Source organism: Mastomys coucha, unplaced genomic scaffold (assembly GCF_008632895.1).
Source record: "Mastomys coucha isolate ucsf_1 unplaced genomic scaffold, UCSF_Mcou_1 pScaffold12, whole genome shotgun sequence".
Taxonomy (NCBI): Eukaryota; Metazoa; Chordata; class Mammalia; order Rodentia; family Muridae; genus Mastomys; species Mastomys coucha.
This window is the reverse complement of record NW_022196894.1, coordinates 89,607,544-89,621,950: the sequence shown is the minus strand read 5'-3', so window position 1 is coordinate 89,621,950 and position 14,407 is coordinate 89,607,544. Positions and strand designations below refer to the sequence as shown.

At 49.0% G+C, this 14,407-nt stretch overlaps 1 protein-coding gene across 4 annotated transcripts in view; it reads right to left on the bottom strand.

Moving 5' to 3' along the window:
- Itsn1 (intersectin 1) overlaps positions 1-14,407 on the bottom strand; it is a 183,907-nt gene that overhangs the window by 6,854 nt on the left and 162,646 nt on the right. For all 4 annotated transcript variants that reach the window (XM_031364396.1, XM_031364398.1, XM_031364397.1 and 1 more), the window contains 5 exons: positions 14,016-14,122; positions 8,753-8,936; positions 6,254-6,352; positions 2,468-2,635; positions 480-692 (listed from right to left, as the gene is read on the bottom strand). In XM_031364396.1, coding sequence (XP_031220256.1) covers positions 480-692; positions 2,468-2,635; positions 6,254-6,352; positions 8,753-8,936; positions 14,016-14,122 — 771 coding nt within the window. The remainder of the gene's footprint in view (positions 1-479; positions 693-2,467; positions 2,636-6,253; positions 6,353-8,752; positions 8,937-14,015; positions 14,123-14,407) is intronic.

Here is a 14,407-nt window from a genome sequence, read left to right as displayed (position 1 = left end):
AAAAAAACTTCCACACACACATTGGTGGCGATAGGGAAGGCCATAGATGCTTCAGGCCACTGTGAGAGTGTGTCAAGGCATCTGGAGCAGAGTGGAAGGAGCAGTGGTGCTTGGGTGCTCGGACTGGCCATGATGCCTGCTCATGGAATAGTGCATGTTTTTGTCATGTGAGAAGTGGGGGTCCTCCAATAGGATTGTGTGTTACTGGGAACCAAGGTGGGACATGGACAATCCTCTACTCTGCCTGTTGGACTTTATCTTAGCTCCTCCCCTTACTCTATCTTGGTTCCTCCTCTTGCCGTATTTTAGCTCCTCCCTTTACTCTAACCTAGCTCCTCTCCTTACCCTTACTCTATCTTGGCTCTCCCCTTTTCCTATTTTAGCTCCTCCCCTTTGCTCTCGCCACACTGTAGACCCAAACCGTTGTGAAACGGACTTCTTTTGGAGACTCCTTTTTCCACGAGCTCCATAAACCTTACCGTTTTGTACATTTTATACTGCAGGTTAGATTTGGGGCTGAAGACTTTGTCGGTGCCGGAAGAACCTAAGGGCTTTGTGATTTGGGTCAGCAGAAGGAAGTCGTTGAAGAGGAAGCCGTACAGCTCTTTGTTGCTCTTGGCCTTGTAGAGCTTCCCGCTGTGCAGAAACTTGCGTGGTCCCAAGCAGTTGGTCACCGAATTGAACACCAGTTGCTGGAAAAGACAACCAGACAGGAAGAAGGCGAGATGTGCTGTTGCTCTGTGGGGGTCCATCAGACTCTTAGGCTGTACCCTAGCAGGACCGAAGCCCACATGCAAACCGAGAAAGGCTCTAAGGGCTCCCGGCAGCAGCTTCTGGAGCAAAGAAAGCAAAGGCAAGGTTCTGGGGTTCCGGGTACCCAGATTAGTCTTGGCTAAATTCTCAAGCCTTCCTTCTTGGATTTTGCTCTACTCAGGGCGCTGAGATGAGGCTGGGGCGGGGAGGTCGCAGGCGGTCTCCATGCAGGAAGTGCCCTTGGGATTTAGAAGAGGGGGAGAAACCATAGGCAAGAAAGATGAGAGAAACACATTCTGCCTGGGTGTTTTGGAAAACTCTAGCTATCACATATAGACATGCATGCATGTGTGTTCACATATGTATCTGTACTGTGTACTTGTGTACAAAGAAAACACAGGCAGAAAGAATGAGAGTGGAGGTTGAGACACAGTAAGTAAATGACCTGTGTGAGAGAAGCCAGAGGACTCACCAACACAACGTTTTTAAAAACAAAAAACAAAAAAAAAAAAACAGGAGCAAAATATAAAACACTTTTAGCCAGGCAGTGGTAGTGCATGCCTTTAATACCAGCACTTGAGAGGAGGCAGAGGCAGGCAGATTTCTGAGTTTAAGGTCAGCCTGAAACTCAGGCTGAGTGAGTTCCAGGACAGCCAGGGCTACACAGAAAAACCCTGTCTCGAAAAAACAAAAAAACAAAAAAAATAAAAATAAAAATAAAACACTTTAAAAATGCAAGCTGGTATAAAAAAATAAACTAAGAATAAATGTGCAGATCTTCAAACCAAAATGAAAATGAGGTTATTAGAAGATCAAACGTCAAGGGCAGTGTCATCCCTGAATGCCCTTTGGACCTGATGACACTGAGCCCCACTGTGTGGCAGAGTAAAGACAGATGAACTCTAGGCTGAAGTGCTGGACTCAGCAGGGTGACTCTCCAGAAAGAAAAGCAAGGAGACTTCGCTGGCTTTGGCTTCTTTGTGTGGAGGCGAATATGCTGTCCCCACCCTGTGACCACCACTGTAATTCACTCATGTGATATGACCCTCAAACTCCCGCTAAATATAACTTGGGGTGGCCCGGGTAGCAATCTGTTCAGGGAAAATGCAAGTTCAAACAGTGAAGACACACACAGGGGGAGCTTCAAAAAGCACTCGAGGTATAAAGAAATCATAATACAGGAGCTGAGAGTGTAGCTCAGTAAAATAGTACTTAACCAGCACGTAAGAGGGTTGGTGGCTATTGCAGAAAAAGATCATTGTACATACAGAAAAATAAGGCATGAGGGGTGTGAGCTAGCAGAAACAACCGACAGAAGAATATGACCCATGACCTCAGGTACTGGAACTATCACATGTTAAAATACACATGAATATGTTTAAAGTATGCTAGAAGAGAAGGAGGGGGAAGAGGAGGGGGAAGAGAAGGAAAAAGAGAAGAGGAGGAAGGAAGGGGAAGAGGAAGAAGTATGAACATTTGAACAGACACAAAAAGGATACCAGGACATTTGAAAAAATAAATTTTTGGCAATGGGAAATAATATAATTGAAACAAAAAATGCTCATGGGTTGTATTAAGGATCAGGAGAGACACCCTGCTAGGAGAGTAAACCATAGCTGGAGAAGGAAGTGAGAGACCTGCCTCATCCCTTCTGTGCTGGCTGCCAACAGCACTCAAACTCGAGTGGTCTGGGTCCCGCCCAGTAGGTGGCTACCTCGGAAAGGCCTTCACACTGCACATGGGCTTGGATCCACTCCAGCCGGTCTGAGTTCTCCTTCTCTCGAACTCCCTCGTTCACCTGGGAGCACAGCTCCTCTGCCTTCTCCAGGGCATGCTTCAGGTGGCTGTGGTCGGGGTGGTTTTCAGGAGTGTTTTCTAGGATCTGTACAGAAGACGACAGTCTCTTGAGGACACTTTCCTCAGTGTAGATGGACCTGGGCCCACTGTCATGGAGACCATAGTGAGTGTTTTCCTCCATGGTTCCCACCGTAGCCGTGGTCTAGGGAGTCATGGGCACCGTTTGTTGGCAGCAGTGAGCAGCCTGAGGCTCAGTGAGGGCAACACTTGCTTTGGGAGGGTGTACTGGCCAGTTTTGTGTGCCAACTTGACACAGGCTGGAGCTATCACAGAAGGGAGCTTCAGTTGGGGAAGTGCCTTCATGAGGTCCAGCTGTGGGGCATTTTCTCAATTAGTGACCAAGGGGGTAGGGCCCCTTGTGGGTGGTGCCATCCCTGGGCTGGAGGTCTTGGGCTCTATAGGAGAGCAGGCTGAGCAAGCCAGGAGAAGCAAGCCAGTAAAGAACATCCCTCCATGGCCTCTGCATCAGCTCCTGCTTCCTGACCTGCTTGAGTTCCAGTCCTGACTTCCTTTGGTGATGAACAGCCATGTGGAAGTAAGCTGAATAAACCCTTTCCTCCCCAACTTGCTTCTTGGTCATGATGTTGTGCAGGAATAGAAACCCTGACTAATACAGAGGGCATTGAGTGACCTTGCCCTTGAACCTTTAGCCCAATCACAAACCCTTGACTGTCCCAGCACAACTTCTGTATAATCTGCCCTGCAGAGTGGTGGCTCCTAGCATGGACACTAAGCCACACACACAAACATTCCAGATCTTAGGTAGCATGCAGAACAGTGCAATAGAAGGGACTCAGTTTCTCTTCAAAAATCTTCATCCTATTTCACAGAACAAGCAACTCAAGCCAGAGACCAGGGGGACTAGCCAGGCATCCCTGCTGGCAGCCAGCGGTTGCTCTTCCCTGGCTCAAGGATGAAATCCTGGTGTTGGAACTGAACAGTATCCCACTAACTTGGGAGTGAAGGTGTAGGAGAAGGCAGGGCACCTTGGGGTGGAGTAGGATAGGTGCCAAACACCATGTACTCATGTGCCCTAAGAGCATACAGAGCTACAGGCACCTGTGCATCCTGGAATTCAATCAGGATGGTTCCCCTGGACAAATATGTATGTTCTGTGTATGCGTGGGGACATGTGATGGTTTGAATATGCTCAGGCCAGGGAATGGCACTATTAGGAGGTGTGGCCTTGTTGGAGTGGGTGTGTCACTGTATGGGTATGGGCTAAAATACCCTAGTCCTAGCTGCCTGGAAGTGAGTCTTCCACTAGCAGCCTTCAGATGAAGATGTACCCTCAGTTCTGCCTGCACCATGCCTGCCTGGCTGCTGCCATGTTCCCACCTTGATGATAATGGACTGAACCTTTGAACCTGTAAGCCAGCCCCAATTAAATGTTATCTTTAGAAGAGTTGCCTTGGTCATGGTGTCTGTTCACAGCAGCAAAACCTTAACTAAGACACATGTGTATGTATGTGTGTGCATGAGTGGAGGCCAGAGGGCACCCTCAGCTGTCATCTCTCAGGAGCCATCTTCCTTGTTCGTGAGACAGAATGTTTTGATGGCACCCAGGGCTCACCAATCAGGTGAGGGTAGCTAGGATTTCCTCCATCTCTGCCTCCCAGTGCTGGAGTATACCACCATGCCCACTTTTTACGTCGATACTGACATCCCATGCACTCCACTGGCCAAGCCCCAGCCTCCGAATACATTTTTCTATGTGTTCTGTATGATCTAGGTTTGAGGTCAGGAAGATGGCTGACTCACCAGGTGAAAACATGTACCATCTAACCATGGTGCCAGGCATGTGCCATGCAACCATGGTGCCAGGCATGTGCCATGCAACCATGGTGCCAGGCATGCGCCATGCAACCATGGTGCCAGACATGTGCCACGCAACCATGGTGCCAGGCATGTGCCATGCAACCATGGTGCCAGGCATGCACCATGCAACCATGAAAACTGAGTTCAACCCATAGAGCCCATGGTGGAAGGAGAGAACTGTCCTCTGATTGTCTCATGTGTACCATGATTACCTCTGGATTCCTAGCACTTACATGCCAGCTCTACCATCTGTGACTCTAGTTCCAGGGCATCCAATGCCCTCTTCTGGCCTCTGAGGGCACCAGGTATGCGGACACACATGCAGGCAGAACTCCACACAGCAAATACAAATAAGTCCTTAAAAAGCTTAGTTTTTCCCAATCTGTGTTCAGTTATCAGCTCTCAGCTTTCCCTTAGATGCTCCATGGAACAAGAACTGTGTTCTAATAATGCTAGTTTGTGGGGCTGGAGAGATGGCTCAGCAGGTAAGAGCACTGACTGCTCTTCTGAAGGTCATGAGTTCAAATCTACCTGTAATGAGATCTGACGCCCTCTTCTGGTGCTCTCTGAAGACAGCTACAGTGTACTTAATTATAATAATAAATAAATCTTTGGGCCAGAGCGAGCAAGGACTGAGCAAGTGGGGCCGAGCGAGGCCAATGGGAGCAAGCAGAGGTCCTAAAAACCAGATGAAGGCTCACAGCTATCTATACAGCTACAGTGTGTACTCATATACATAAAATAAATAAATGTTTAAAAAACATTTGTTTACACATTAAACAAAACATTAAACAAAAACATTAGTTTTTGTTTTCCTTCTAAATATTTATGCCTCTTGGTTCTTGGTTTTTCGTTTTAACCCTGTTGGTTAAACTCACTACAAAGGTTTGTTTCCAGAGTCAGCACATAATTAAATATAGAAGTTAAAAAGGGAAGACACTTCAGAAATTAATGAATTCAGGGAATCAGTCACTGTATGGTGTTGGGTGGAGCTGGGTCAGGGTGAGGCTTATGTAGGGGGCTGGGGGGGGAATTGGTTACACAAGAGGAGTCTGATCAAGTTCATATACTCTGTGTGCACCTATGTATGTGTGCGTGTGTGCGTGTGTGCATGTGTGTGCGTGTGTGTGTGCGTGTGCGTGTGTGTGTGTGTGAGGGGGCAGGCACTCACATCCCAGAGTAGCCATGAGCACATCTGCACCAATAGCTAGGTTTCTGAATACCATTCTTAGATAAAGGAGCGGATTTTTACTTCCAGGCGTCCCTTTTTCTCTAGCTCTAAGGCTCAGAGGGCAGCTGAACCACTTGCTCCTTTCCAGGTATGGACACGGAAACATTCGTTCTATTTTCTCTGGAACTAGCTTTCTTGAAAGGACAGGAGAAAACCAGGTATCTGGTACAGAGAGGAGCATCAAGGAACAGCCTTTCTAAGACAGTGGTAGGGACTGTGCTTCTCTCTGACCCCCTCCCAACACCCCCCCCTGTGTGTGTGTGTGTGTGTGTGTGTGTGTGTGTGTGTGTGTTGCTCTAAATTCTGCACACAGGCACCATGCCAGCTCTGGAGAAGCATCAAGAACAAATCTCTCATTCCCTGGCTTCGAAACCACTTGGTTGCCATCTGAAGGCTGTGTCTTATTAGTCTTTTTCATGCAAAACATTCTTTTCCCTCTCAGTTACCAAGCAGATGGCTTCAGCACCATATGGGCACATGACTTCCACATGTCAGCTCCCAGGTGCACTGGCTGGGGACTCTGTCCCTGCCTCCAGCCACCTCTGGCCACCCCCAGCCTTCCTCTGCTTGAGAAGGCACAGGGGCCATACTTACATTTTTAATGATCAGTGGGTATCGTGTGACACGCTGCATGGGTTTCAGTATAAAGCTGGACAGTGGCATTCCTTTGCACCGAGGGTCCATTGCCAGTCTCTGAAAGAGGAGATAGTTTTTTAATGTGCTTCAGAAATCTGCAAAATACAAAGCCAGTGACATTAGGTTTTTTTTCATTTAGGACTCCCTGATTATCACCCATCCAACTGGAGAGTAGCTGAGCTGTCTGGAGTGGGAAGGCCTTGTCTAGCTGTCACAATCCAGGCTGAGGTGGCACGCAGAGGGAGGATGGGGCCCTGGATACCACCTACCCGTACCGTGCCTGTGGGTGCCACCTGCCTGTACCCTGCCTGTGGATACCACCTGCCTGCACCCTGCCTGCAGACTCTGCTTCAGAATTCCTTCCAGATGTCTGAAAACCTTCATGATATGCCAGGGGCCCACAAGAGTCAAAAGACTATTCAATGAGACTAAAAATCCCACTAAGTGCCAGAGAAGCAGAAGGACTAACATTCTAATTCAGGGTGTAGCCTGCACAGGCTTCAGTGACTCCAGGCAGGGCTGCATCCCGGAGCTGAGACCTGAGGGATAAGACTCCAGTCTCCGCCACTTTGTCTTTGCCAGTGGCTCTTGGTGTCTTTCCTCTTACAGTGTTTGAAGTAAGCGTGTATTTAGTATTTATGTGTGTGTACACGTATGTACATGTGTGTGTGCACGTGTGGATGTGTTTATGCATGGGGGTGGGTGCACACAGAGCTGGCTCTCTCCTACTTTTCCTGTAGGTTCTGGGATTCGAACGTTGGTCTTTATGCTTGATCAGCAAGTGTCTTACCTGAGCCATCCTCCCAACCACTCTTATCGATCTATTAACCGTGCCAGTGGATAGGAGTCCTTCTGACGCAAGAAAAGATCCTTACCTCCCACCCATAAAGAGTGGGGTCCAGGTTAATGCTGGTTTAGGCACAGGCATCTGGAGTTCTGACACCCAAACCATCAGCCCCTGGCCCTGATGTCAACCTGTGGATACCACCAGCTTGGAGACACAGGAGGCAAGTGAAGTAGGACTAGTGAAAAGAAGGAGGGGGAGGGACCACAAGCCCCCGACCTGGGATTCCATCAGCCTGTCCCAAGTTGAAACAGGGAAAGACTCTTGCCCATGCCCAGGATCTGAGCTCTTGGCTGAAGTTACAGCAGCCTGTGGTGCTGGCAGCCTGGCACTGCCCTCTGTCTCTGTCTCAGCCTCGGTCACTTCTCAGCCTTCTTTCCCACCACAAATGTCTCAGCCCCCTCATTCATTGGCTAGCATAGCAAAGCCCTCAATGCAGAGAAACATCAGAGCAGTGCAAAGAGCACTGTACTTATGGGAGGCTCTGACCAAGAAGATGCTAGAGAAACCTCACTGTCATGACTCCTGAGGTGAGGATGGCCACCCCCAAGAGCCTGAGGCACAGAGTCATGCCCTTCAACAAAAGATATATAATTGACTTCGAGTTATTTTATTCTTCCTGTTTTCTTTTGTAAGTGCTGTTTAGTGCCTGTTGTGACTAGCAAGGACTCACTCTGAGAACACCAAGTGCCAGGGCTGCTAGCCCAGGGCAGAGGCCCCTAGCTACCTTGACACCACCTCCACAAATGTCCCCTGGTGGATGTGGCTCTTTAGACCCCACCAGCCGTACAGCAGGGCTGTGGCATCTTATACCGAATCCCATGGGATGCCCATGATTTTCCTTTGGGAAAGGGGTTATGATGTCTAAGCTTGACACACCTGGGAAAGGGACCCTCAGCTGAGGGACTGTCTCATCAGACTTGTCTGTGGGGAGTGTTTTTTACTTTACTAATTGATGTAGGAAGGGCTGGGCACCCTCTGGGTAGCATAAGTCCTCAGCAGGTAAGCCAGGACTGTCTAAGAAAGGTGGCTGACGTAAGGGCAAGCCAATAAGGAGCATTTCCTCTAGGATCTCTGCTTCAGTCTCTGCCTCCAGATCCCAACCTTGAGCTCCTGCCCTATTCCCCTCTATGATAGATTAGAACCTGTAAGCCAGATAAACTTGACTTCCCCCAAGTTGTCTTTGGTCAGAGTGATTTTATCACAGTAACAATAAGCAAGCTAAAACAGGAACCCAGGGGCCATGGCAGCCCTGGGTGTTCCCTCTGTGCCTGAAAGGCAACGTTTTTGCTACCTGAACAGGTAGGCCCCTGTGTGCATGAGCCAAGAAAATGAAATCAAGGATTTAGACTGACCTCTCAGAAATGCCACAAACGCATAGAGAGCATATCTCTGAAGCTATTTCAAAGCTTTTGGATCCTGGATGGCTCTCCTGTCCAAGCACATCCCTCTGGTGAGACCCACACCTGCCAGTTCAGCACCATTGAGGACTTCTATCCATCCCTGGAGGCCACTAGTGAAAGATGCTTCTGGACTTTGATGAGCTCCTCACATCTCAGGAAAGCACTCTGGAGAGAGTCCCCAGGCTCACCCTGAACCCCTGGCCTCCTTACTTTGACGAACTCCTTGAAGTCTGGAGCTTCATCCGTCTTCTGCTGGATGAGGGCAGCCCCATTGAGCTGGCAGCTGCAGAAGCGAATATAAGGCTGCATGTGTGGCAGCTGGGCGCTCAGGATGTCACCGATCATCTTCACCGGCATCTTCTCCCCAGACATCTTCTTGCGGACTCTTAGCGCTCTGCACAGAAGCATGGGAGGTAAGTTGCCCACTGTCATCACCTGACAATACCCCACACTTGCAGGTTGCAGAGAAACCGAATGGGTGTTAGAGGCACAGATCGGAGGAGAGCCACTAGAGTTATTTGGGAGACACATCTAGCACTACAGAGAGGGATGGCCTGGACAGTTTTGTCCAGCGAGATGGCTGTTTGCCATGTCTTTCTTTAATACCTCAGAGGATCCCTGTGTTGCTGTCCCACTGCATTATCTATGGTAATAGTCCAAGGCTGGTTCAGTCTGAGCATTGAGCCCATTTCTGGAACCCTCATCCTCTGAAGGAAGTTATGTCAGCAATAGAAGGAGAGGCAAGCTTTCAAATCCGTTGCCATAATCTCATCATGTTTCCCAGTGTCAGACAAAAATAATCATCTGAAGTATTTCTTCTGTCTACGGCTTCATTGATGTGTCTTAACTTAAAGCCGACTAGGTAAATAAATGATTATGAAATAAAAACAATTCCTATCCTGGAGGCTGGAAAAAGCTGATGTGTGGACAGGCAGTGTCTGATGCTGGGTCTACCTGCTGTGTGCAGTGTGCAGAGCCATGGCAGCCAGGGTGGAGAGTCCATCCTTCCAAATCTAAGTGTGCATCCTGACCAGTACACAGCTCAACTTCTCCATGGCAAAGATAGCAACGTCCTGCTGGGGTGAGACTGCACCTGTTCACCTGCCCTGATCACAAGAAGGTGAATCAGTGGGCAGGTGTGTGGGTGGATGGTGTACTACATGATTTCAGGACAAGGCTAGGTGTCCCTATGGAGTTGTCCCTGTGGAAGTATCCCCATGGAGGAGTCCTATGGAGGTGTCCCTATAGAGGCATCCCTATGGAGGTATCCCTATGGAGGTATCCTAAGGAGGAGTCCCTATGGAGGTGTCCTATGTAGGCATCCCTATGAAGGAGTCCAATGGAGGGGTCCCTATGAAAGAGTCCTATGGAGGTGTCCCTATGGAGGAGTCCCTATGGAGGTGTCCCAATGGAAGAATGCCTATGGAGGTGTCCCAATGGAGGAGTCCCTATGGAGGTGTCCTATGTAGGCATCCCTATGGAGGTGTCCTATGTAGGCATCCCTATGGAGGTGTCCCTATGGAGGTGTCCTATGGAGGTGTCCTATGGAGGAGCCCTATGGAGGTGTCCCTATGGAGGTGTCCCTATGGAGGTGTCCCTATGGAGGTGTCCTATGGAGGTATCCTATGGAGGAGTGCCTATGGAGGTGTCCTATGGAGGAGTGCCTATGGAGGTGTCCTATGGAGGTATCCTATGGAGGAGTCCTATGGAGGCATCCCTATGGTGTCCCATAACTACTTTCATGGTCACATTGGAGAAAACATGAGGTGTGGGTAAGGCTAATCAGTCTCGAGGAGGTTCCACCATGCAGGTCTCCAGCTTTAAAATCTTCAAGCCATTTGTTTTACTTTCTCCCATATTTTCTTTTTCAGCTAATGAGAGGTTCATTGTCCTGGGAAAGCCAGGGAAGGAACCTGGGAGATAGTAAGTCACATGAGCGAGCACCGATTTCCCTTCTAGGGCACGTTCCCATTGGGCAGCTTGGTGTGAGAAAGGCAGCTACTGGGTGTTCTCAGGACAGCCCAGGTTCCACAGAGAGACCGCGTGGAACTTTGCTCCAGCATTAGCCACTGGCAGTTAATGTAGGAGCATGTTACAATCCTCAGTCCATCGTTTCCGAAGGCAGCTCCTCTGGAAGGATTATAAAAAGTCTTTTACCAGTGCCCTCCTCTTTAAATGATGGGGGGAGAGGGGAAAAGGTGAGCCTGGGGCACAAAGCTCAGTATCTCGAGGGTGTTAAGTCAGCCCCTGCGTTCTGATAATCTGCTCTATCACCATGATAGAATCAAATTGTCTAACCAGGAAGCCAGCTTGAAGTCATGGCCTGGCTAACACTTGCTAGGTTCAGTTGAGAATCTCTTTCTAGAATGTTCTAATGCCCAGGCAGATTTATAAAATAGAAGGTGATCCAGTAAGTGGGTTGTTGCAACCACAGCCTCTAGAGGACTGGGCCCTCTGAGGAGCTGCCACCTCATAGAAAGATCCGCACATGAGAGGCCTTGATCCACATGGGGAGCAGCCAGCTGAGAACAGTCACAGATGGTTCACTAAGGGTTTGATCTGATGTCCGCAGGCTGAGCAGACAGTGACAGCAGAGTCCTAGAACCCATTAATGCTCCCGAAGCGCGGAGCACTTTCTTATGCAGGCTAGTGATTATTATAGCTCCCGGGGTTCCAGGCTGGGTAAGACTGTCGACTGCTTCCCCCCAGACACCATCACACACAGACTTTTCTAGCACCAAGAACGCTAGCAGCTGTGAAGCTTTTAGGTCAGCACTGGCTTCATTCCTCCATGATGTTATCTGTTGGTTTTTTTGTTTCATTTTGTTTTGTTTTTTGAGACAGGGTTTCTCTGTATAGCTCTGGAAGAACTCGCGCTGTAGACCAGACCGCCTGGCTAATGTTATGTGTTGTTGTCAGCAATAGGATCTTATCAGATTCTGGATTCAGGATAACTGTGCTGTCTAGATCTACGCCTCCTTGACACAGGTGAAGGCGTCAGAGAAGCAGAACCTCAATTAAGAAAATGCCTCCAGCCAGGCGGTGGTGGCGCACGCCTTTAATCCCAGCACTTGGGAGGCAGAGGCAGGTGGATTTCTGAGTTCGAGGCCAGCCTGGTCGACAGAGTGGGTTCCAGGACAGCCAGAGCTACACAGAGAAACCCTGTCTCGAAAAAACAAAAAACAAAAACCAACCAAACAAAAAAAGATCTATGTGATCTTTGTGATCTAGTGATCACAAAGATCTAGTGATCTATGGTGGAGGGTCCAACCCATTGTGAGTGGGGCCATCCCTGGGCTGGTGGTCCAGGATTCTGTAAGAAAGACAGCTGAGCAGGCTATAAGGAGCAAGCCGGTAAGCAGCATCCCTCCACGACCTCTACATTGGCTCCTGCCTCCAGGTTCCTGCCCTGCTTGACTTCCTGTCCGGATGTTCTTCAATGGCGAACAGCAATATGGAACCATATGCCAAATAAACCCTTTCCTCTCCAAATTGCTTTGGTCATGACTGATCTAGCTGCTATAACAAAAAAGTGAGGTAGTTGCTGTGAAAAGGGTTAAAGATGCTAGAAAAACAGGACACTGACACTTTATGTGAGGGAAGATAGATCTGAGTGAAAGTCCCTGAGTCTGGGCGTCATGCCCAGTGAAGTCTATCGTCTGTGTGACTTGAAGTAAGTCCCCCCACCTCTCTTAGATGTTCCAGCTGTCAATATTATTCACAGTTCTTACCTCAGGGCAATGGAGCAGGTCAGAGCTAACAGAGGAGGGCACACAGACCAGCCCTGGCAAAGGGCAGTCTCTTCAAGACTAGAGCAGGAGTGTGTGTGTGTGTGTGTGTGTGTGTTAAGGAGGGGAAAGTTGGGAAATCCAATGGCCAGCACTGATTAACATCCTGTTGAGCGATATTAGTCTTCTAAGGGACACTTAAGGACAACAGACACATCTCACACCTTTCCACCTCCACGGCAACTGTCCAGTAACATGTGTGGTTTATTCTGTTTAGAGCAAGCTGTTATAAAAGAACAAGCCAGAGGCTGGGTGCTGCAGTACATGCCTTTAATCCCAGCACTCAGGAGGCAGAATCAGGAAGATCTCTGTGAGTTCGAGGCCAGCCTGGTCTACACAGTAACAGATTGGGACCCTGTCTCGAGAAAAAAAATAAAAAAACCCCAAGTCAGACCAACCTCCAAATCTCTGGTTTCCTGGCTTTCCACGTGACCCCTTCCTTAATCCTCTCCCCCGACCCTCCTAGCACCTGTCAAGCTATTATCTGCCACGAGACCTTCAGCTACAGCCTGGAGGCCGAAAGAAACATTTTTTTTTTGTTGTTATTGATGGAGAGGGTAGCCTGGGTGGGGGTAGGGGGGTGGTGGGAGGGTGGGGCTGGGGGTGGAGGGGTAGTTGTTATAGTCATAGAAAAAAGAGTAACAAAACTGCTATTTTACAGATGAGGGCACAGAGGCCAGTGAGGTGAGAGTCCAAGAGTCTGGTATCCCACAGATACACAGACAGCCTGTAGAGCATGAGCCTAGGCACGGAGGGGGGAGAGCCCATGCCTACGGCTCCATGTTCACTTCTCCTGGCTCCACATCCTTGCCTGTGCCTAAGGAACCTGACTAAGGGACCCGAGGCTGCTTTACAAGTACACATGGACCTGGTTTAGAACATGGCAGCTTCCCAGTGACCCAAAGATAGAGACCAGGAGTGAATGGGAGCATGTAGATCCTGTCCAGAATGCTCAGCCAGAGAAAGGGTGGCTCTTACCCACAACTGCCACGCCCTACGCCCTGGGGACCAGATTTTAGTCTGCTTTCTAGTAAGGGACATCACACTTAGGGCCTTGTGACAGATTTGATATGCTGATTGCTTTGTTTTTTAATGAATTGAGGCGATCTTTGCGGTCCATTTATAGTTCAATTCAATCCTCTAAGGGTATAGTTGGGGAAACTGAGGTTCAAAGAGGTAAGGTCTAACCTGGATCCCTTAGCTCTGGCCTTGTACAACCTCTGCAGACTAAACAGGCAAGAGGCATAAGTGGCCTCAGGCAGCTGTAGGGACCCTCCTGAGATACTCTGCATTGTTGGTGGAGAGCCATCCCACACTCTTACACTCTCCAGAGACAGACAGCCACTGCTGGGAATTCAGGTCTAAGGCTAGTCCCTGGGGCTGGAACTGCCCACCCCCAAGGATAGAGCCAGAATTGTCCCAGCTCAGCAAATTCTGAAACTACAGTCAGGACAGGAACCTGTGTCCACTCGCAATTCACTCTCCAATGTGAGAAATCCACAGCGCATTTCCAGAAGGAACAAGAGCACAGGAGGAGGATGGCAATGGATGGCGGGTGGGAGTTGGGCAGGAAAAGAAAGAAACATGGAGTGGCATGCGTGAGGGACACAGAGAGAGACCACACAGAGGTGCTGGTGCACATGCCACAGAGGGGCAGCATCTGCGGTTAGAGGGGAAAAGCTTACTTCAGCAATTTGATATTACACATAATCAGCTCCTTCCAGTTAACAAAAATCATAGCAACCTCTTTTTCTGTCAGCAGCTCAGACTCCGTCAGGGGTTTCTGAAAGATCTACAGGTGAAGAAAACAAAGGCGTTCAGAAAGCAGACAGTTATCTCGACATACGACACACACACTCACATACACACACACACACTCACACACACTCACACACACTCTCACATACTCACGCACATACACACACACACATACTCACACACTCACATACTCACGCACATACACACACACAATCACACACTCTTACACACACACTCACACACACTCACACACAATCACACACTCTTACACACTCACACTCACATACACTCATACACACTCATACATGCACATTCGCAC